Genomic DNA, 23,885 nt, shown 5'->3' with positions numbered 1-23,885 from the left:
ACAGCTTCCTACATTCCTGTGGGAGAGAAAGAGGGGTGGCAGTGGTGATATGCCATTTGGAGCTCTTTGGAGAAACACTATAAATGCAATTAAAATACCTCACCCATGCAAACATCAAAATCCAGTCGACTGTTTCAGGCCTACCAAACATAAACACTGCTCCCCTCCCTGCAGATAGAGGACCCTAGAATAAATCTGGTGCTATATTGGTGCATTGCAGATACAAGCATTACTGCATTTATCCTTTTAGTGCTTTGTCAATAACCAGGATTTCAACCCACAACCATTCTGGAACTTTTTATAAAAATAATGCATACATTAAACACCAGTATGCTTTCCAAGGATGTAGCAGTTTATTTGTGTTAATTGCAATCTGGCAACAATTACATGTTCACATTACGAGGTGATTTCTGGGGGCGGGGGGAGAAAAGGAAGATGTGTGTGACAAACTTTATTTGAAACAGCTTTTATATTTTGCTTGATGGTTTCAAGAGAAACATGACTTTTAAACAGTATTACAAAAATACCAAAAAAATGAATTGGAATATCAGGGACCCATTAAAAACAGGCACCACAGGAAGAAATGTCCCTCCCGCTGATTCTCATGTGGGAGCTCCAGTCTCCTCACAAAGGGAAAGAGAGGCCTCTACAGGCATTTGATTGACTTCAGATTAAAAAATAAAAATAAAGGCCGTGTTCCCTCTAACAGAGATTCCCAGAGGTTGACTACAACTCACAGCTTCCCCAGCTGCAATGGTCTTTGGCTGGGGGTTATGGGAGTTGTAGTCAACAGCATTTGTGAATTCCAGTTAGCGGGAACTCTGATCAAGCCTGCAGCCAAGTTTCCATTACAGGATGCTGATGGAAGTGGCAATACTACCTATCACCCTGGGACTCTTTTGGAGGTCAGGATCTGGGTTTCCCCAAATCATTCCACCACAAAACCCGTAGCACAGTCCCTCTAATTTCTCCATCAAAGCTGGCAAGGAATTCTAAGGGTTGGTGGCAGTGAGGCACAGCAAGGCCTGATAGAACATGCTGGGAGACCCAGGTGCTCTTCTGCACTTCTCCTCAATATACCTGGGAAGCCATCAGTGTGGACTGCACCAGACTACATAGGTCCTGGTCTCTGTTGCCTAGTAAAGATCAGTTAAATACAAACACACCTTCCAGATCTGGGCTGGAGGCATGGAGAGAAAGGGGAGAATCGGTGCCTCCAACCCTCACAGCAAAGCAGCTTTCAAAAGGAATTCAAAATTGAGTGCGGCGGTCAGACAGGCACAGTGTTTGGACTTCAAGGCACACAGAGTCTCCACAGCGAAAGTACATAAAAATCAATGGACGATTTATGGATTCCACCAGATCTACACAGTTTGCAGCTATGTCTGGCTAGTACCCAAGCTATAAAATCATTGCTCTGTACCCCTGTGCCCTGCTCTGAATGCATGCCAGGTGTTGGGGAAATTGGTTGCTTGTTGAGAAGAAATAAGAACATTAAGAGTATTAAAACAGAGTCTGAGTTTAAGCATCAGGTTATTTTATGAGCAGAAGCAGATAATTTATTTCTTGTTCCAGTCGCTGTGAAGGAAATCCAGTCTCCAAAGAGACTGTAGCCCTATCCAGACATGATGCTGTATGTGCAAACAGGTACACATATACACGTTTTTGTGTGCATGACTGTACCTGCATTTGTCTAAAAAGGGAAGCTGCGTACTGGTCCCTCAAATGTAGGCATGTTCAGCACAAGACATGAGTAACTGCATATGCATACAGACATTCATACACTGTACAGAGATTGTGTTGAACATCATGTGTTAATAGGGCTCTTGGATATACAAAGTAGCTGCATAGACAAAAAAATGTGCATGTGCGTTTGGGAGGAGGTACCAGACGTCAAGTAAGCATTGCACAGGTGATGGGCTGATCTGCCCTCAAGTGTGTAAGGAGCTGCCACTGGAGACAACTCAATGAACAATCCTCTGGAGCAGTTCTCTCCACTGTTGATACTTGTTGCATACATGACAGTGAGCCTGCACAAGTGACCCACCAAGCTGAATGCTTTCCCAACAGCCAGATACACACAAACGAGAATAAAAACAGGCTGAGTGAGTGAGCTGCCAGGCGTGCTGGTGATTGCATTCAGATGGGTGGATCACATGCTATTAGAGGACTGTATTTAAGGTTTGAATTGCCACTGAATAAAAAGTTAAGACTGTATGAGCCTGCCTCACAGAGTCAGACCATTGGTCTACCTAGTGTAGCACTGTCTGCTCTGACTGGCAGCAGCTCTCCAAGGGGTCAGGCCTTTCCTAACCCGGCTTCCTGCGATCCTTACTAGCTGGAAATTGAACCTGGTACCTTCTGTATATAAAACATTGTGTTCTACTACTGAGCTCACGGCCTTACTGAACAAAACCCCTTCCTAGATTTTGCTGCTGACTGTGGAGAGGGGGATATGTGCAAAGTTACCGACCCCATTCTAGCAGAACATACCACTTCTTTCACTATGATTAGATCAAAGCTTTTGAAGATCCAAGAGGTAAAAACAAAAAAACACGTTCATATTTTAGAGAGGCTGAGAGAAGAGGTTAAAAAAATGTCTCTTTTTCTAAACTGCTACTACGGTGAGCCACATTCAGAGCTCATTTTTAAAAGCATGTCTGTGTTTAAAGTAGTATCATACAAATATTCATCTGCAGCAAGTAAAAAAGTGGGACAACTTGTTAAAAAAATAAAGTATTGCAGATGGTTAAAAATGCACGAGGAGAAGTTGTTTCCAAAGATTTCTAGTTTCCAGTGAGTTCAGATCTTGCCATATTTGGAAGTCCAGGCTTTGTAAAAATCACATTACTCTTCAGGTGCCTACAAAAAGAAAAAGGAATTAAATTGCTAGTCCATAGGAATGCTACTTGTGTCGAACATGACCGGAAATAAAAATGGCCAACGGCACACATCCAGAACTATATGTAGGCAATTTCTGCCTTATTTAATTCAAGAGTTGAACATTAAAAAGGAAACACAGAAAAAAAAAGTATTCAGTTCACATATTGTCTTACAATATCCTTTAATATAAAATCTGAATGATGCACAATGATTAGGCATCCCTCGTCTGCACCATGTTTTACATTACACTGATGTCTGGCAAGGGAAAAATGTACTAGTGCTTTCTTGTATGAATTATTGCTATAAGTCACAATTGTCTCTTCTGCATAAATAATCCCCTCTTAAGGTGGTTAGCCTGTTCCTTGCTATCCTAATTGATTGCCAGTATCTGCTGCAGCGAGCAGGTCACTCTGCTTTTATCTTGTAAATGCAGGGAGCGCCCAAAATATTTTTCTGCCTGAGGTAGACAATGAGGCTGTTCTCATGATGGGAGAAAACTGGGCTAAGGGAGTCCGGCCCGGTTTTCCCCCATCGTGAGACCCACCGGGCTTGTTCAATGGTGGCTAGCCCGCCAAAGTAGCCCTCCGCTTAAATGAGGTTAGTGTAACGAGAGCTCCACTAACCCCCCTTTTCTGATCGTGAGATGCTGTAGTGCGGCGACTCGTGAGGAGACCCCCGACTGGGAGGCTACAGCAAGCCTCCCGACATTGGGGGGGGGCGCCTCTCCAGAATGCCCCGTGCACTTGTAAGAGGCATTCCCAGCCCCCAATCCCCGCCACCCCTACCGGCTCTGTGATGGAGCCGGCAATTGTGTGGGTGGCCGATTTGGCTCCCCAGGGTGCACTGAGTGCTCATGTGTGGGGAGAGCGGGTAAAGCCAACTCTCCCCACCTAACCCCATCCAGCTCTGCACACTGCTCATGTGGAGAGCCTCAATATGATGCCCCCCCCATCTGCTGGTGGATGCTCAGCGAGGAGAGCTGGTCTTGTAGTAGCCAGCAAGGACTGTCCCCTTTGCTAAGCAGGGTCTGCCTCAATTCACATTTAGATGGGTGACTATATGTGAGCACTGTGGAGAGGAGAGCTGGTCTTGTGGTAGCAAGCATGACTTGTCCCCATAGCTAAGCAGGGTCTGCCCTGGTTGCATATGAATGGGAGACTTGATGTATGAGCACTATAAGATTATTCCCCTCGGGATGAAGCCGCTCTGGGAAGAGCAGAAGGTTCCAAGTCCCCTCCCTGGCTTCCCCAAGATAGGGCTGAGAGAGATTCCTGCCTGCAACCTTGGAGAAGCCGCTGCAAGTTTGTGAAGACAATACTGAGCTAGATAGACCAAAGGTCTGACTCAGTATATGGCAGTTTCCTATGTTCCTACTGTAAGATATTCCTCTTAGGGGATGGAGATATTCCTCTTAAGGGATTTAGAGTCTTTGGTGGAAGAACAGCTGCATGCAAAAGGTTTCAGGTTCTCTCCCTGGCATCTTCAGGTAGGGCTGGGACAGACTCCTGCCTGAAAGCTTGGAGAGCCACTGCCAGTCAGTGAAGACAATACTGAGTGAGGTGGACCAATGGCCTGACTCAGCAGAAGGCAGCTTCCTATGTTCCGCATCCTCTAGCCATGCTGCCGAGGCTCTTGGGGTGACCTGTGAGCAGTTTCAGACTTTGCCACTGCCAGGCAGTGGTGACAGGGGTATTCCTAACTCAAACTGGATGGTGGAAAGGAAGAGGTGTGCCACTGGAACAAGGAAGCTGCCTTCTACTGAGTCAGACCCTTGGTCCATCTCGCTCAGCATGGTCTACACTGGACTGGCAGCAGCTCTCCAATGCTTTAGGCAGGAGTCTTTTTCAACCCTACCTGGAGATGTTGCCAAGGACTGAAGCTGGGGCATTCTGCATGCAGAGATGATGCTTGGCCACTCAGCTATGGCCTCATCCCCAGCAGGGCGAGGACAAGAAAACGAAGCGTGTGCCCCAGTGAGATGAGGAAGGGCGGTGGTAGTGGGCAGTAGGGAGGACCATGGTGCCCCTGGCATCCCTTTTCATACCTGTGCCTGTCTCACCGCCTCTCATGGAAAGGATGCCTTTGTGCACATGCATGAAATCCACAGAGAAGTGTTACACACCTACTGCTACTCCTTGCATTTCATGGCCTTTTGGCCTCACAGTTTAGGAAGTCCACCCCGCCCCCCCCCCCATACTTCCTCATGATGGAGAGGAGAGCTGGTCTTGTGGTAGCAAGCATGACTTGTCCCCTTAGCTAAGCAGGGTCCACCATGGTAGCATATGAATGGGAGACTTGATGTGTGAGCACTGCAAGATATTCCCCCCAGGGGATGAAGCCACTCTGGGAAGAGCAGATGGTTTTAGGTTCCCTGCCTGGCTTCTCCAAGATAGGGCTGAGAGAGACTCCTGCCTGCGACCTTGGAGGAGCCGCTGCCAGACGATACTGAGCTAGACAGACCAATGGCCTGACTCAGTATATGGCAGCTTCCTACGTTCCTAGAGTGCTGGATTCTGCATACAGCTTAGCAAAACCTGACCAATACTCACCTTTGATTGTCTGATCAATTTTAGAACAGACCGATCACCTGTCCGGTCACTGGATCCAGGTCAATGTCATAGAAACAAGGCCTAGTGGGAAGTCCTGGCATGGTGCTCATCTGGAAAGAAAAGAACACGATGAAGGAGGCATCATTGAGAAGCGGGCGCCTGGAAACAGGACCGAGGAACCACTTTGCTGGAGCAGACTCAAGTCCATCTAGAGCCAGGCCAAGAGGCTGCCGTTGCCGGGGTCTCACACCCCTCCCGCTTAGGCAGAATTCCATCAAGACTGTCATTTGAACCAAGAGAGCTGCCATGGACCAAGTCAGACCATTGGTCCACCTAGCTCAGTATCATCTCTGCTGACTGGCAGCAGCTATCCAAAATTCCAGACAGGGGTCTTCTTTCCTAGTTCTACCAGGGCCTTCTGCAGGCAAACGATATGCTCTACCACTGACCTGAACCCCTTCCTCTTGCTTTGGGACTACAAAAGAAGGGCCAGGTGGTTTCAGCTCTTCCTTGGGAGGCATTCTTCCTTGCAGCAGTGGACAACTTGATCAGCGGCTGCCTATGACACAGCGGGGAAATGACTAGCAAGCCAGAGGTTGCCGGTTCAAATCCCCCACTGGTATGTTTCCTGGACAATGGGAAACACCTACATTGGGCACTGGTGATATAGGAAGATGCTGAAAGGCATCATCCCATACTGCGTGAGAAAAGGCAATGGTAAACCCCTCCTGTATTCTACCCAAGACAACCACAGGGCTCTGTGGTCGCCAGGAGTTGACACCGACTGACGGAACACTTTACTTTACCCCCAGCAAGCGGAAGGAAAAGACAGTGCAGCACCACCTACTGGCCAGTGGAATGACCGCTCTCCTAACTTCCAGAAAAACTCCATCAGAAATGCAAGCTGTTCTCTGGATTACCGCAGAACGCCCTGGTTATTGGGGGGGCTCGTTCTAGAATTGTTAGGGGGAAACACTTGGGGAAGTTATTGAGCCAGTTTAGATGAAAATGCAACACTATGTTTGGGCCTCAAGCTTGCATACCCCCTCCTCTCCCCACGTGTCTTGGTTCTCTCTTTGACTTCCATGAAAACCAAAGTTTGCCTTTACCTCTGAATGAGGCAAACTATGATTCCAGTTCTGATCTACAGGCAAGCTAGAGTTCGCAGAAACCATAGTTTGCCTGTTGGGATGCAATGGTGCACTGTGATCTCTTGCAACAGAGGAAATGAACCCAAGTTTCTGCGATGAGTGTCAAGCCACATTTTCAGAATTAGCTCCCTGCCTCGCAACCTCAGTCCCACCTTGGTAAAAATTAGCGTGATAATAAGCTTGAAGAGAGAGGACTGCAATGCGCCCTTCACTTTGAAAACACACTGCAAATGGCAAACACCATTTCCATCACCATCTGAGGTATGCTACCTCAATTCTCATTTTGCAAAGAACAAAATTAGGTGGAGACAGAATTACACTCTTAATGCCACGAAGCGAAGCTTCAAGGCTAGCTGGGTCAGGACTCGAGTTCCCAACATTCTGGCTGCTCAACCCTGCAAGGAGCGGAGTCTTCAAAACAAGACAGGGTTACAAATCAGTTGGATTATTTTTGCCACCATTTCACAAAATATGTCTGAAGCAACATCACATTTGTATACAGTGCTTAAAAACACCAGCTTGACATACAAGAGATCATAACACTTAATCAACTCTATTCTTTTCGCAGGTGCACACAGCGCTTAGCAGAGACGTTTAGAAGGACACAGAGATTTCAACTCTAAAGCATCAACGATGCCATGAAATCGGCAAGCAGCATTTAAGATTAGAAAACAACCACAAAGGGGGGAAAAAGCATTATAGCCTGAAAATGGCTCTTGTCTGCTCTGGAGCACCCAGGGAAGGAATTCTCAAGAGTTGCGATTTATTGCTGTACTGGAAGCCTGGCTTTACAGTAAGTTCCTTGGAGTGTGAACATTTATCATGGCATGGGTTTTTGAGCCAAGAATCCACTTGCTTATGCAAGCCCATGCCACAATAAGCATGCATTGTCCAGAACTCCACTGAGAGGGCCTTAACAGCTGCCTCTGCAGCTGGGATTATCAGTGTCTGTCTCGAATGGTACAGCTGTAGGCAGCCTACATGACAGGTTAATAGAGGTTGGAATGAGCATGCCGTCACAAGCATCAGCGGTGTGCATTACAGAAATGGCTTTAAAGCTGTCAAAAGAAGTCAAGAGTAACAAGCACGTGGACCGGTTGGACTGTTTAATGACTGGTGTAACCATTTAGTCGAGAAAATAGGAGGGCATAAAATGAGGGAGTAACAAATCCTCAATGTAAGAGGCTTTTTCTATTCCCTTTCTTGGATTTATAGCTCTCTAGGGCCATTCTATCAGGCTATGCAGGGAAGGGTTGTTTAATCTTGCAAGCAAAGGGAAACAGAGTTTCTCGTTTAACCTTCATGGAGCTCAGAACCAAGGAGCTGTTTCTTCAATGCGATGAGTGGCAGAGGGCATACTTTGCATGAAGAAGATCCCAGCTTCAGTCTTTGTGGTCTCCCGTTAAAAGGGAACAGGTGAGGAGAAAGGCTCCTGTCTGTCTGAAAAGCTGCTGCCAGTCAGAGCAGACAATACTGAACTACGTGGACCAGTGGTCTGACTCAGTATATGGTAGCTTCATATTTTTTATTTATTACATTTCTATACCGTCACATACCAACATGTTCATGGTGGCCCATAAATAAACCGAAAAATTAGTTAACTCAGTGGCAGATATCCCAAGCAACCGGGTTCTTGCAGAACTAGCAAATCTGCACTAGTGCAAGCTTAGCTTAGTTGTGCTAAAATAAAAAAGGAGAGTGGATTAGTGCAGGAGCTCTACAGCACTCTTGTGCAAGAGTTCCCATTAAAAACAAATGAGGCATGCTGCAGTTGCGCAATCGCAAGCATGGTTGCGGAAGTGCAACAGGCTAGCTTTATTCTCCTAACATCCTTCTGCAAATGCATTGCAGAATGCAAAAGCAAGATGAAGATGCTCTTCCCAGAGCAGCCCCCATCTTTTAAGGGGCACATCTTACAGCACTCACACATGTACTATCCCATTCAATTGCAATCCAGGGCAGGCCCTGCTTAGCAAAGAGGGAAATGCATGCTTGCTACAAGCCCAGATCCTGGCACCCCATCTGTTATCCCCCCACTTTTCTCTGCATCCCATAGCGCTCTCTTCCCTCTACAAGCAGGCATCCCCAAACTGTGGCCCTCGAGATGTTGCTGGACTACAACTCCCAGCATCCCTGGGTATGCTGGAAGTTGTAATTCAGCAACATCTGGAGGGCCGCAGTTTGGGGATGCCTGCTCTACAGCTACACAGGTCTCTCTCTCTCTATGGCCAGTTTCCTTCCTTCAGCTGTCAATCACAAAAAAAAGAAAAAAGAAAAAGAAAGAAAAGAAAAGAAAAGAAAAGAAAAAGCTGTAGTGGCAAACCTATGCCTGGGTTATACAACTTCAGACTGAAGACAGATGGTAGATGATTTGCTCTGCATGCAGTAGGTCCCTGGTTTGATCCCTGGCATCTCTAGGTAGGGTTGGGAGTGCCTGAAACCTTGGAGTGCCACTGCCAGTCAGTGTAGAAAATGCTGAGCTAGATGGACCAAGGGTCTGACTCAGTCAAAGGCAGCTCCCTGTGTTCCTATGGGAGGGAGACACACTCATTCCAACACATAGAAAAGTAGCTTTCTGAAGAAGGAGAAGATTGGGCCCGAGCCGACCTCCCCGACATCTGGTTTTCTATGTGCACTCGGAAGCAGGTTTACTATCTCATTTGCCCTTTGTGAGAATGCACACACCACTTTGTGGGCTATGTTCCCAAACATATGCTTGTCTCATCCACACGTATTTTTAAGAAAGTACATGTATACCCAGAGTTTGAATTCAGTGTGAATCCAGAGTGGGAGGAGAGTTGGCCTTGAGGTAAAGGTAAAGCTGTGCCGTCGAGTCGGTGTTGACTCCGGGCGACCACAGAGCCCTGTGGTTGTCTTTGGTAGAATACAGGAAGGGTTTACCATTGCCTCCTCCCACACAGTCTGAGATGATGCCTTTCAGCCTCTTCCTATATCGCTGCTGCCCGATACAGGAGTTTCCCATAGTCTGGGAAACATACTAGCAGGGATTCGAACCAGCAACCTCTTGCTCCCTAGGCAAGTTACTTCCGCACGGCGCCATTAGGTGGCTGGCCTTGTGGTAGCAAGCATGAATTGTCCCCTTTGCTAAGCAGGGTCTGCCCTAGTTTGCATTTGCACAAGAGACTGCAGGAGAGGAGGAGAGGTCTATCAATGGCTACCAGTCGGAGGGCTGTGGGCCACCTCCAGCCTCAAAGGCAGGATGCCTCTGAGTACCAGTTGCAGGGGAGGAACAGCAGGAGAGAGGGCATGCCCTCAACTCCTGCCTGTGGCTTCCAGCGGCATCTGGTGGGCCACTGTGTGAAACAGGATGCTGGACTAGATGGGCCTTGGGCCTGATCCAGCAGGGCGGTTCTTAGGTTCTTATGAGACTACATGTGAGTACTGCAAGATATTCTCCTTAGGGGATGGGCCTCTGGGAAGAGTTCCTGCATGCTTGCATACAGAAGGTCCCAGGTTTCCCTCTCTGGCATCTCCAAGATAGGTCTGAGAGAGATTCCTGCCTGCAGCCTTGGAGAAGCTGCTGCCAGTCTGTGTAGGCAATACTGAGCTAGATGGACCAATGGTCTGGCTTGGTAGAAGGCAGCATCTTGTGCTCCGAATTGGCCCTGACTTAGGCTGCACAACAATGTTAAAAAACAAAAAGCAAAACACAAAAGAAAACCCCACAATCCCAAACTGGGAGCAATGTTACCATGTAGCACCTCTGAATCCAGCTAGAGGAGAACACAATGCAGGCATTCCCCCATCCCTCCATAACAGCCAAGGCCACAAATATCTCCACAAAGAGGTGAGCGAGGGCCACACACACAATAAGTGCATTGAATAATTCTAGGAGGACACAAATAATCAGGGAGGGGACCCCCCATCTTGTGTTGTGCAGGCCCAATATAAGGTTTCCTCAACACGCCCCCGGCTACGAATGAAGCCACCCAGCTCAGCTCCACAGGCTTCCTCATAATCGGAGCGTTTTGAAGTGCTGTTAACAAGAGCCTTTGCATTGTGCTGAGTGAGTGGGTTTTAATAATGCCAAGCATAAAAAAAGGAGGAAAAGAGTCTGTTAGTGGCTTCATGACTGATGTGTGCTTGCCATTTGAAAAAGAAATAAATATCAGCTGAAGACCAATTTTACTCTCATTGTTTGCCCATGCTGGAGGTGAACCTGTGTTCACAGACACAGCTGCAGTTACTAAAGGAAGCCTTTTGGACTGCCCGTGGTAATCGCGCCTACAGCTCACAAGCCCGTCCATCTTGCCTTGGGAACTCCTGCCTACATGCAAAATTGTGGGGAGACCGCCTGCTGCAACTGCTCTGTCACTGCAACTAGATGTGTGTGGACCTGGATTCATTCAGTTCTTATGCTTGTATTTTAAAACTTTTTAGTCAGATTTATTTTATATTTTAGCTTAATATTTTCATTGTGTCATTTTTATAGTCGTTTTTAATTTTTGTGTGAACCACCTTGGGATTCTTTTAATGGAAGGCGGTATACAAATTTAACAGTAAATAAAATAAAAATAAATAAATGAGCACTCTTGCACAAGACCACTTTTACTCTCATTGTTTACTTTCCTCTTTCTCATGTGCAGCAGCCCTGGCGGGTTGAAAACAGTGCTCGGTCTAATTTTTTTCATCTGTGTACGGAATGAATTTTGTTCTGGGCGGCAGTATCAAGGCAGTGTGTTCGCACATGCATTCAGAATGAGGCCTTCCTGGTTCAACCTGAGCAGGTTCTAAAATTAACTGAGCGGACATTTTTTAAAAATGTGAGTACATGCATGTGCACACACCTTAGAGGGAACACTGGTTGGAAATGCCAGTGTTACACTGTGCGTCATGTTGGACAGCTGTGTGGAGGTTGCTGCCATACAACTGCCTGCCATTTAGTTCATTGTTTATACCAACATTTGTTTGTCTCTTTTTAGTTACAAATGTGACTCCTCCTTAAAGCAGCAAATAAGCAAAATAGATAAAAAATTCAACCAATTAATAATTCAGGGGTTCTCAGACTTGGATCCCCAGAAGTTCCTGGGCTACAACACCTATTATACACAGGTATCTGCCTTAAGGTGTCAGCCCGTCTCCTCTTGCACACCATATGGTTTTATGGGAGAGGACTAAAAAAGCCACTAACAGACTGTGGAGAATGTTCAGGGATCTCAATTAAAGCCCAAAGCCATCCAAATTTGGAGCTGCCAAAACAAGACACAATGTTTTAAGTATTCCGAACATTCCTGCAACATGTCCTTTTCTAATTATACCAGAGAACATTTTCTTTCTTTCTCCCCCTCCGTGCTAAAAAGCACATCTTGGGAGAAAGCATGTTTTTTTCCTCTCTCTCTCAATCCTTTTCTTCCTTCTCCCCTACTCTCTTTTCTTGACCTGAAGCCAGTGGTAGTCAATCTGGATATATAATTTTTTTTTTAAAAATTGAGCTGAATAAAGTATGTTTTGAGATTTTAATAATGTGGCTTAGCATAGGAGATATTGAAGGGGAATTGTTTCATACCACATACAGGCCACACAATGTCCCTTCACCTCATAAAAATCCAGGCAGTGAGGCCTCCCCACATTTATCCCAAAGCCACAAGACCCCAACTCCCCAGACCACTGCTCTGCTTCATGCGCATGATCGCTTGTGCCTGCACACTCAGAAATATGCACGACACACTCAGCTCTTGCTCAAAACTACCATACTGAATTGTCTCAAAAGGAACTTAGTGGAGAACATAACAAAAATTAATAAATGCAGCTGTTAAGTATACTGCAAATCTAAGCACAACTGCTAGAGTCAGCCACGCCACCCACTGCCTGAGAGACCTCTCCACAAATGTTACGTTATCATGAGCCGACTTCAGATGTTTTGTTTAAAGGGACAGACAGGCCTTCTCCGTTGCCACCCCTAGGCTTTGGAATGCACTCCTTGCCGAAACAAGAGCTTCCCCATCTCTTACAGCTTTTAAAAAGGCTGTTAAAAGACATTTATTCACCCAGGCTTTTAATCAGATTTATAGAATCTATCATTATTTTAAATTGTTTTAACGTTTTTAACCTGTGTGCTTTTACTGTAAGTTGCCCAGAGACTTGAGTTTTGGGCAGTATATACATTTCCTAAATAAATAAAATTTAAAAAGGGAGATGCTGTCCACACATACAGCGATCCAAGAGCCCACTGGCAAACCCCGCTCCATCAGTGACTTGCTCAGAAGCCCCACCCGCCCGTTGTCCACACTTGCAGTTTGTCTGCCGAGACAAACACCGTGACTATAGACAACTTCTCACTGGGACTGAAAGACAGAGACACCCCAATCTTCCAACCACAGAAAGAATCTCTTCACACTTGGAGCTTTTGCCTCTGTAGACATGTGCCGTAAGTGCCTGTGGGGCTTCTGAGCATGTCAGTGATGGGCTTGCGAGTCTGCTCTTGGGACCAGGGGCACAGCAAAGTTGAAGGCGGCGCTGGGACAAAAGCAAAGAGGGGCCCCTTCCCTCCCACCCCATGTCTTTGCTGCAGAAGAAGTGTAAGGACGTGTTGGAAAACAAACATTGTTGGAATGCCCTTTCTTTCACTCCTATACAAATAATACTGCACACGCCCCATGCACAGACACTTTCATATGTGCATTTCCTTGCCAGATATATATAATGTTTAATATATATATACCTACTATCTACATAGATACTTCCTGATATCTCTCTACAAAAAAGGGAGGCTTGTCTTTTTTGAAGCTGAGATCAGGAGCCAACAGTATGCCAGTGAGTTGGGGAGGTGGGAATGGAAGAGTGAAGAATGAGCTCTTGGCCAGCCAGTGGGGTGGGGGGTGGAGAGGGCTCCTTCAGGGGCCCAGGGACATTAGTCTCCCCCACCCTTTTGTTCAATTATGGTTATGCCCTGGCTTGGGATGCTATGCATCTGTACAGAGTCTTTCTCTTCTCCAAGCCCCACTTTTAAAAATAACTCCTATGGAACTGAAAAAAGGAGCCAGGGAGAAAGCTTACAGGTGAAGAAGCAAGGCTAAGCGGATTAGTACTGCCCTCCGTTCTAACTGGCCCCTGTTGAGTCCTAAGAGACAAAGGGGGAAGCTGGTTGAAGCCAGAAATGGGGAGAGACAGCACCCCCTCTCCAGCCCCCTGACACTGGGTAGCTCAGCAGCCACTGAATGGAATCCTGCAAATGGCACAGAGACTCATTCCTCTGCCCAGAGCTCAATTCCTCTGTCAATTTTTCCCCTACAGACTGACATTCTGCACACCAGAGAAACTTCAATCTGGAAGGCGCTACATAGGTCAGCTAAGCCAATCTGCTGCCAGTAGCAGGAATCATTCTTAAAGCAACTGTGGGGCAAAACAGAAAGCCAAGGCTGGCACCATCCCACTAAGCCCCCTCTCCAGCAGTGGGCTCCCTGAAAGGACTTGAAGAAATCATCCAACTATCACTATCCTTGCTGCCAGGATCCCATCTACCTGAACTAATCCAGCTCACTGACTGTCAAAAATATGTTCTTGACAACTTCCACTGCTTTAAAACCCCAAAGCCAGGGGTTTTCAACCTTTTTGGGGGGGAACAAGTGTATCTCTTCTGTCTGAAACCTTCTGTTCAGGTACCCTGTGAAGATGTCTCTGTGTGTGTGTGACATTCTCTCCAGTTATGCAGCAGGCTATTACAGTCACTGGCTTACATCCAGACTAAGTTACTCATGAGTATTCCCACTGAAATTAATAGGACAAGTAAATTGTCCTATTATGGCCGAACATCTCCCCCTCCCTGCCTAGGGTTGGCTTGAAGCTGAGAAATATCCATGAGCTCCATCCTCATCAATGAGTCTGTGAGGCCGGAGGCCCCTTACATGTATTACAACAGGGGCTGCCAACCTATGGTACTCTAGATATTGCTGAACTACAACTCCCATCATCTCCAGGTACAATTTATTGTGGCCGAGGATGATGGGAGTTGTCGTTCAGCAACATCTGGAGCACCACAGGTTGGGGACCCCTGCCTTAGAAGTACCCGCAGGGGTTCGTGTGCCGCTGGTTAGGAACCACTGGTCTAGAAAAACCAAAACTCTGACAGTGCGCAGCAGCTTCTGATGTACAAAACTATGGTGCGGCCACACCTGAAGTACTGCGTACAATTCTGGCCACCACATATAAAAAAGGACATTGTAGAATTGGAAAAGGTGCAGAAGAGGGCAACCAAGGGGTCTAGAGCACCTTTCTTATGAGGCAAGGCTACCACACCTGGGGATATTTAGTTTAGAAAAAACGACAACTGCGGGGAGACATGATAGAAGTCAATAAAATCATGCATGGCGTGGAGAAAGTGGAGAGAGAGAAATTCTTCTCCCTCTCACATAACACTAGAACCAGGGGACATCCCATGAAATTGATTGCCAGGAAATCTAGGATGACAAACTGAAGTACTTTTTCACACAACGCATAATCCACTTGTGGAATTCTCTGCCACAAGATGTGACAGCCAACAACCTGGGTGGGTTTAAGAGAAGTTTGGATAACTTCATGGAAGAGAGGTCTATCATCGCCTAATAGCTGGAGGGCTATCGACCATCTCCAGCCTCAGAGGCAGGATGCCTCTGAGTACCAGTTGCAGGGGAGTAATAGCAGGAGGGAGGCCATGTCCTCAACTCTTGCCTGTGGCTTTCAGCGGCATCTGGTGGGCCACTGTATGAAACAGGATGCTGGACTAGATGGGCCTTGTTCCTGATCCAGCAGGGCTGTTCTTATGTTCACTGCCAAATCCAACTTTGTCAACTCAAGCCTTCCAACATATATTTTATTTATTTATCTATATCTATATCCCACCCTTCATCCTAAGACCCCAGGGTGGTTAGCCACAAGATTAAAACAATTCAATAAAAACACAAGAACAGTACAATAAAAAGTTTAAAAAGAGCAAAGGACAGTACATAGAGTACTTACTGTTCCTACTAATGGATACAGGAATCCCGCGCCCACGCTAGCTCGGATGTCTCGGATGGGCAAGACGAAGCCTGTGGGCACTCCCTTCCGTTCTGGGTCGTGAGACAGCGACAGGTGGGTTTTAGCCATGCAAATAGGAAGGTTTCCAAATCCCTGGATGATGGACCCGGGGGTGGGGGAGAATGCAAAAGGACAGCATTTGAACAGTGTGCCAGTGGAATGTTATGTAATTGCTCCAATTAATTTGGTCTGGCTCAGACATTCCTCAGTTTGAAACAGATCAATTTTTATCACTAACTGATTTCCCCATGCCTGCTAGATTCTCTGTTCTGCTTAAGTAAAATAATAATTAAAAAGATGGCCGACGTGCAGGAAGATGAAGCGCTTGCACAAATATCTTGCACTGTTGTGCTAGTGCAAATATGTCTGCACTAGTGCAAGGTGCACATACCTCATATGTTGGGCTGGGAACTTTAGGGTAAGAGCACAATTTCAAGAATCCCCATGACTTCATGGAGCTATGCTCTCTTCTTGCACGAGTGCAACTCTGTTTGCTGTGCAAGTTCTTCTTTAGTCTGGATGTCAGCCAGTATTATTACTAGTGATTGCAAATGGATATAATTGTTCCCGTCTTGTATCCATTTGGGCTCTGTGCAGAAATACAAATACGATGAATATTTATATACCACTTTTCAACCCAAGTTCCCAAAGTGGTTTACATACAGAAATAAAAATAATAATTAATTAACTAAATGGCCTGCTGTCCCCAAAAGTGCTCACAATCTCAAAAAGAAATATAAGAAAGACACCAGCAACAGCCACGGGAGGGATGATGCTGGGGGTGAATAGGGCCAGTTGTTCTTCCCCTGCTAAATAAAGAGAATCACCACTTTCAAAAGGTGCCTCTTTTCTCAGTTAGCTTAGGGTTTGTCACAGATGGGGCTGTAGCTCAGTGGTAGAGCATCTGCTTTGTATGCAGAAAGTCCCAGGTTCAATCCCTGGCAGCATTTCGAAGTAGGGCTGGAAAAGGCTCCTTCCTGAAATCTTGCAAGGCTGCTGCCAGTCAGCGTAGACAATACTGAGCTAGATGGACCAATGGTCTGACTCTGTTTAAGGCAGTTTCCAACATACTCCTCAAATTCCATAGCCTTTTACCCCCACTGTTTATTTTTTCTGTGCCCATGGATGCACACATCATCCACCAATTGAGCATAACACTCTATGCAGCTGAAGAAGCAAGCTCCAATTCGCAGAAGCTTCTGCTACAATAAATCTGCTGAGTTTTAAGGACTCTTTTATTGTTTTTGCTACAACAGACTATACACACCTAACCAAAGGAAAGGAAAAGATCACAAACAATGGCAGTGGCAGCTCTACCATGATAAGTGTTAATCATTAACATTTGTGTTAATGTTTTTGCAAGGATCTAGAGGGGCAACTGAGGCTTTGAAATACACAAGTTGATTCCACTTGCTTAAAACATAATTTTTTTAAGGACCTTTAATTGGAATGGGAGTGCTCTAACTTTAGGTTATGAAGCAGTACTGAGTGCACAGTTCTGCAATGAAAGCACTAAATGTATTTTAAGTAACACCACAGGAAATTAAGAGGAAATAACATTACATCGTATTGGCCCAGAAAGGGAGATTTCTGGGACATTTGGGGAGAGAGCGAGAGAGTGTGTGTTTATATATGTGTGTATGTGTGTGTGATAGAGAGAGTAAGCGAGAGAGCAAGAGGAGTGCCAAACCACTGTCATGGATCTTTACCAGCTCTATATCTGAAACTGGAACAGACTGACAGAACTCCACAGAAAGAAAGAAAGAAAGCAGGAACAAGATACAGAGATACAGATGACCACTAGCACAACAGTTAGCATGTCATTTCTCAGAGAAATGTTAGGACACAAGGGGGCATATTGCTGGTAAAATTGACATCTGAACCTGTCTTAAGTCCTGTTCCCAAGAGTCTCCACCCAACATTCTCCAGACTTCTGTCCCCAACATATGGAAGTTGGGCAGAAAATCTCAGGAGAATGTCAGGTGGAGAATGTTGGGAACTGGACTTGGGTAGGTTCAGATGCCACGCCCACCAGGAACACATGCTCTCATGTCCCAACATTTTACCAAGATGTAACCTGCTTACTGCCATACTGGTGGTTTTTTGAATCCACCCTTAATAAGTGGTGTGTCAAGGTCTGCTTTGTTAAACTCTTAAAAAAAAAATTTCTGGCTAATTTTTCCTTTTTAAAAGCCAGTCTTCATGGCCGTATCCAACTCAGTTTGAGCACATGTGCAAGATCTGAACCTGAATTAACACACTCCAAAAACACAAAAGTCCAGTTTTGTGAGGATGGTTTTTTCAGCTTACCTGTTTAGTGTACAGAATAACTTTCTGTTCTGCTTCTGGCAGCAAGTCAACATCAGCTGCCCCATAGATCGTCTGTGCAATCATTCTGATCTTATCTATAATTGGCAGCTAGGAAAATGGGAAAGAAAAGTCAGGAATAGCTTCCAACCCATTATAGGACTCCAAAGCATAATACCATCATAGGATCCCGAAGTAAGTTTCAATGGCCTCCAGGAATCTGAAAAATCATGGCAATGTGAAGGCATTAAGGGCAGTATTTCCATCAGATAACTTACTGCAGTGAAATTGCACCCGAAAAATGGAGGGTTTACATGATCTGTGCCGATTATCTAGCCAGAAACACTGAGGTTAAATTCAAATTCAATGGGAACTAGGGCTCTCAACCAATTAAAGTAATCTCAGCATATGAATCTTATTACTTTTTATCAATTATATCTGTATATATTTGCATACAAATAAAAACAATATTAAAAACTGCATAATTTATTTTGGTTTTAGATTATGGATGCATGCCCCATGATAGAAATCATCTCAGAAGAGGCATTCCATCCTGTGTGAGAGAAGGGAGAATGCATCTTAAGAAGGTCATGGTCACCTGCAGCTTGATGTTACTTTCAGTAAACGTAATTTAAGAGAACACTACTTCCTGAATGTCTCAACATACTTTTTAAATTGGTCAATGAGCTTTTCATTGATCAATTATTGCAGCCCTATAGGAACCTTCCTTAGCGAGCACTTTCTTCACAGGAAAATTACTACATTGTAGCTAGCATGTGGGTTTTTTAATTAAAAGGAATAACTTTTAAACTGAAACAAAGCACAAGCATGCTTGATAACCAATGTCCCACTGCATACTTAGAAGACACACCTTGGCATCAGTTCAAGCCTTTACTGATCGCTATCAGTTGTTCATCAGACCTTTTGGCAGGTGGGTACAAGAGACAGGGCCCTTTCTGTAGTGGCACCCAAACTAGGGAACACCCTCCCAGGGAGATCCATCAATTGTTAGCTGAGGTAATTTGCTGCCAAGTAGATAGCAGTTTGCTTGGATGCTTCTGATGCGCATTTATCTAGTTGTTCTGAATGCCATGTGACATCAATAATATTCAGTCTGGCTCAAAGTCCATAAAATAATACAAATTCAAGGGAATAAATATTTCCGCATAAGAGACAAGAAGAATCATTGAAATACAGACACACACAAATTCCCAACCCAACTGGGAAAGAAACCATAAATAAATTTACAATAAGGTTATCCTGACATTTTTGATATCTATTTTGCCTAATTTTGATAGCCTCAGAAAGACATTTTACTACCTTTAAAGCTTTAACCTCACTGGTGTTGCATAGGTAAGAAATGTTCTCATCAAGTTTCCAAAATAATCTTCTGGCAAAGAGGTTATGCATCTTTATCCGGATATAATGAGCAATACAGCAAAACATGGACAATAGATTCAACCTGTTTAGAATCACAAAGGCAAGCTCTTCATGCCATAGGAGTCTTGTGGTATCTCCCTTCAGTAATAGCGGAGGGGAGAACATTGAATACAGTGTGCTTTGGCACAGATTCTAAAACCTGGGTCCTCAGATGTTGGGTATCAACTCCAATCAACCCCAGCCACAAGAGCCAAAGGCTATCATGGCAGGGGATGATGGGAGTTGTAATCCATCACCATTTGGGGAGCCAAGTTTGAGAACTACTGCGCTATGGTATTTTACTACCATTAAGGATTCTAAATTATTTGGTGCAGGGTTATTTATCTTAACTGACAGCCCACATCCCAAAGATGGTGAGACCTGATGCTGCCAACAGGGTTATCTGTAGATCAATTTCAGAAACACTTTGTTTCAACAAAGCCTTCGTTTTACTATAACCTAACTGGAAGAGAGAATATGGACCGGGTCTCAATGATCAGTGGGGCGGCCAATCTGGGAAGAGTGGGCAGGGAGCCCTGGGCAGCCGGATTGGCCGCCCACATGATGGCCAGCTCTGAGATGGAGGCGGTGGGGGCTGGGGAGCTCGGGGGCTGCGTGGCCCCCGGAAGCCCCAGTATGCCTTGCGCGAGCGCGCAGGGTATTCTGGGAAGACCCCCGAGCCGGGAGACTGCTTTTAAGAGTAGTAGTACTCACAAGTAGCCGCACCGTGGAGCCGCGCCGCAGCTACTCACGAGCAGATAGCCCGGGTTTGCGGAGTGCTTGCTCCGCAAACTCGGGGTAAGGGGCGGGCTACAGGAGCGGGTTAGCCGCTCCAAAACCACCGGGCTCGGCTGCGAGCCCGGTGGTTTGGACGATCACAAAAATCGGGCTAGGATTTCCCTATGTCTTCCAGATTCCAACAAACTGTGGTTTGTTGTCACATATGAATGCGGTCATTTTAAAAACTTTTTTCTTTAATTTTTAAGCCACTTTTATTGACACAGATAGAAAAGTGGGATAAAAATATTCAAAATAAAATGGATAAAAATTAAGACGTCCAGTTGGTCACCCCACTAAGCAGCTTCACTGCTAGATACTGTGAGCTGTCTCTTTTCTGTGCCTGCACATATACAGAAGTGTGCGCCTCCATTCCAATTTTACCTCTTCCTTTTAAAACATCTCAGGCAACTTGTCTGCAGAAGTGGCAGACGCATTTTAAATATATACTTCTTTTTAAAGCCTCTTCATCAACCAGCCAAGCCTCTGGAGAGCCCACTAAGAGCTTAAGCTAGCAGAAGAGTATCTGCAGTACTGAAGAAAGCAAAAGGGGCGGCAGGGGGGAGTTAATTTACACAGATAAACTAAATTCAAGGCAGGGGAAAACAGTGGAAGGAAATTGAATGACATGAGCACACTGTGGTCTCTAGCAATCTTAAGTATTCAGCCAAATCATCCATCACAATTCCTGAAACCTTATTATTCTCCATTGGTTTAAGCATACAAATCAGATTCCAGGCATTTGGAACAAATGATTCTATGTCTTTCAGAGGACATCAGGAAATAATTGGATTATGCTGTCGACTCAAGCACGAGGAACTTTAGATTAGATTTTGCTCCCAAAGAAAGAAAGAGGCTGTGTGTCTGTCTAGCTTAGTTAGCACCAAAATTACAGCTTTCGACCAATAGGTTGCCCCTTACTCTCTTTAAATGCTTAGCTGTGTTTGTTCTATTTTTATGTTTTTATTTAAATTTTATTTCATCGTTGTTAACTGCCCTGGGGTCTTAGGATGAAGGGCGGTAAATAAATAAATAAATGAAACAAGCATGCCTTCATCTCCTGCTTCTAGGCTTCCCAGAGGCATCTGAAAGGCAACTGTGAGAAACAGGATGATGAACTAGATAGGAACATAGGAAGCTGCCATATACTGAGTTAGACCACTGGTCTATCTAGCTCAGTATATTGTCTTCACAGACTGGCAGTGGCTTCTCCAAGGTTGCAGGCAGGAATCTCTCTTAGCCCTATCTTGGAGATGCTGCCAGGGAGGGAACTTGGAACCTTCTGTTCTTCCCAGAGCGGCTCCATCCCCTGAGGGGAATATCTTACAGTGCTCACACTTCTAGTCTCCCATTCATATGCAACCAGGGAAGACCCTGCTTAGCTAAGGGGACAAGTCATTCTTGCTACCACAAGACCAGCTCAGGTTTGGGGCCTGATCCAGCAAGGTGGTTCTTATGTTTATTTCTAAGACTCTAAAGAACAATACGGTTTGCTGGGAGTGAAGTAGGATCAACCCTAGAATTATAGCCAAATTAAGATTCCCCGGGAGGAGTTGTCGCTATGCAGGGTTGAGTGCCAATCCTCACCTCAACATCATACAAGAACCTGAAATGGCTTGAGGCCTGCGATGCTTTCTCCACAGCTTCTGCCAGGGCCAGGGCTCCTTTCCCTCCATCGGCCCAATGCGTGCATTTCACGGCGTCAAAAGCCCCAGCTTCCTTAGCCAACCGGACGACCAGCTGCAGTTCTGCCTCTGTATCTGACCTGAAAAGGCATCCATTTACAGAGTTACTACTGAATTTGTAGGCACTTGATTTTCCTTGGTCCTGGACAGGCGGACAAACAACAGGAACAAAATAACAGCATAGCCTCCTCCTGAGCAAACATTTAACAAAAAGTATATCCTGTCTAATTAACTCAGTCGGGTGGAGGAGAAGGGGATGGATCAGATGACATTAATAGTTTTAGAAAAGTAACACCTCTCCCTACATTAGTATCTTCCAAAGAGACCTTGCTGAGAATGATTACCACAAGAGGGGCTAAAATATATATTTTTGGAGAAGTAGGGACTTTATGCTGGTTGGCCCCCAAACTATGGAACAACCTGTTATAGGAAGACCAATTATGTCCCTCTCTCTCTATGGGGCCTCTAGGGCAGGAGCAGACAAACTTGGCCCTCCAGCTGTCATCCCTGGTCCTATCATTCCCAGTTACAATTCATTGTGAAGAAATAAAAGGCAAATTGTTTCTGGGCTGGCCTCTGGTTTTAGTTACCTTTGCAGTAGAGAGCATGTCATATTTGTTCTGATCCTGACTGTATAACCTTTGTAAACCGCCTTGGGATGCCTTATGAAACGCGGTATAGAAACTGAACGATCAATCAATCAATCAATCACTGTGGTTATTTTATTTTATTTTGAATTTTTTTCAATTTTATTGAAGAAGAAAAAAGTACAGTATCATAATATTTCTTTAAGCAAGTACTAAAGAGAAAACATTCTAAATATATTAACAGTTCTAAGAAAGTTCGGCAGCAATGATCGACATTTGATTACCGCTGATCAACACTTGGTTGCCCTGATTATACTGGATCCTTATATTCCTTCTAAATGTGATGAGCTGTCTTTATATATGATTACTGCAGCCATGACTTTATATGCTTACAATTGGCGTGTTTCTGAAATCCCCTCTTTAAATGATTGGTTCTTGAAATTATGGGATTATGTCTCAATTTCCAAAGTTTTGGCTTACATGAATGAAGTCTCAACTGAGTCATTTATGTTAAGTTGGGATCCCTTTATGAACTTTAATATCCGACAAGGACATCATTTGTTTCCAATGTCCGGATTTGATCTGTGAAGCTTTATGTTTTCGTCATACTTAAAAGAAAGATTTCTGGTAGAAAGGGAAATTTAACCTCTAAAATTTGTTCCATTTTCTCGTGAATTTGCTTCCAAAACAATTGAGCCTTATTGCAAGTCCACCACATATGGAAAAATGACCCTGGTTGGTGATTACATTTCCAACAATTTTTTGAAAACGAATTATCTATCTTATGAATTATCAGGAGTCATGTACCATCTGTGATTATTTTAAATGTGGTTGTTTTTACTGTTAGATACTGTGGAGGAACGAGGCCTAGACCTCTTGGGTTTCTGTAAATAAGCCCCTGTATTGTTGATAATATTCCCAAACGTCTTTTTATAAATAGCCCTTGTATTATGAATTATATTCCCAAAACTGCATTACTGTAAAAAGGATTCTGTGGTTGCATATCCCTGTACATGGAGGCGGGCAGGGTCAAAAGTTCAAAGTTGTTTTTCTGTAGCTTGGCAGTTGATTTTTGGAAGGAGAAAAGAGAGTTTTAAAAGATGGAGGGAAATTTTGTTTGTCCTAATTGGATAGCTTTAAAAACTGTTGGGCCAGAGAAACTGTATATATTGGGAACGTTTTGAGAGGGGAGAGAGAGTCAGAGTCCTAGAGGTCTGAGAAGTCAAGTCAAGAGTCTGCTGGAGAGAGGACTAAGGAGTCCAAGAGAGGACTGAGAAGTCAAGAGAATCTGCTGGAGCAAGCCAGAGCTGGAGGTTGCAGAAGAAACAGCCTGCAAGTCAGAGTCCTGGAAACCAGAGTCCAGTCAAGTCCAGGTGGGGAGGCAGGCCAGTGGTGGCTCGGGCTCAGCCCACCGCCACAGCCCTCTTAGCCCTGCCCCCTGCGTCAGCGTCTGACGTCAGGCGCAGGGAGTGGTTAATCATGTCCCCCATGTCTGATATCAGATGCAGGGGC

The 23,885-nt window shown here is 45.1% G+C and overlaps 1 protein-coding gene and 1 non-coding gene across 4 annotated transcripts in view; one reads left to right on the top strand and one right to left on the bottom strand.

Moving 5' to 3' along the window:
• Nucleotides 1–331: 331 nt before the first annotated feature.
• Nucleotides 332–23,885, bottom strand: part of MTHFD1 (methylenetetrahydrofolate dehydrogenase, cyclohydrolase and formyltetrahydrofolate synthetase 1) — a 135,309-nt gene continuing 111,755 nt past the window's right edge. For all 3 annotated transcript variants that reach the window (XM_053284303.1, XM_053284304.1, XM_053284305.1), the window contains 5 exons: nucleotides 21,689–21,866; nucleotides 17,909–18,016; nucleotides 15,539–15,691; nucleotides 5,433–5,542; nucleotides 332–2,862 (listed from right to left, as the gene is read on the bottom strand). In XM_053284303.1, coding sequence (XP_053140278.1) covers nucleotides 5,453–5,542; nucleotides 15,539–15,691; nucleotides 17,909–18,016; nucleotides 21,689–21,866 — 529 coding nt within the window. In that variant the 3' untranslated portion in view covers nucleotides 332–2,862; nucleotides 5,433–5,452. The remainder of the gene's footprint in view (nucleotides 2,863–5,432; nucleotides 5,543–15,538; nucleotides 15,692–17,908; nucleotides 18,017–21,688; nucleotides 21,867–23,885) is intronic.
• On the top strand, nucleotides 16,477–16,548 carry TRNAT-UGU (transfer RNA threonine (anticodon UGU)). Its single transcript has one exon. It is a non-coding gene; the product is annotated as a tRNA-Thr (tRNA).

The sequence above is a fragment of the Hemicordylus capensis genome, chromosome 1, assembly GCF_027244095.1.
Source record: "Hemicordylus capensis ecotype Gifberg chromosome 1, rHemCap1.1.pri, whole genome shotgun sequence".
In the NCBI taxonomy this organism is placed as follows: domain Eukaryota; kingdom Metazoa; phylum Chordata; class Lepidosauria; order Squamata; family Cordylidae; genus Hemicordylus; species Hemicordylus capensis.
This window is presented reverse-complemented; position numbering and strand designations above follow the sequence as displayed.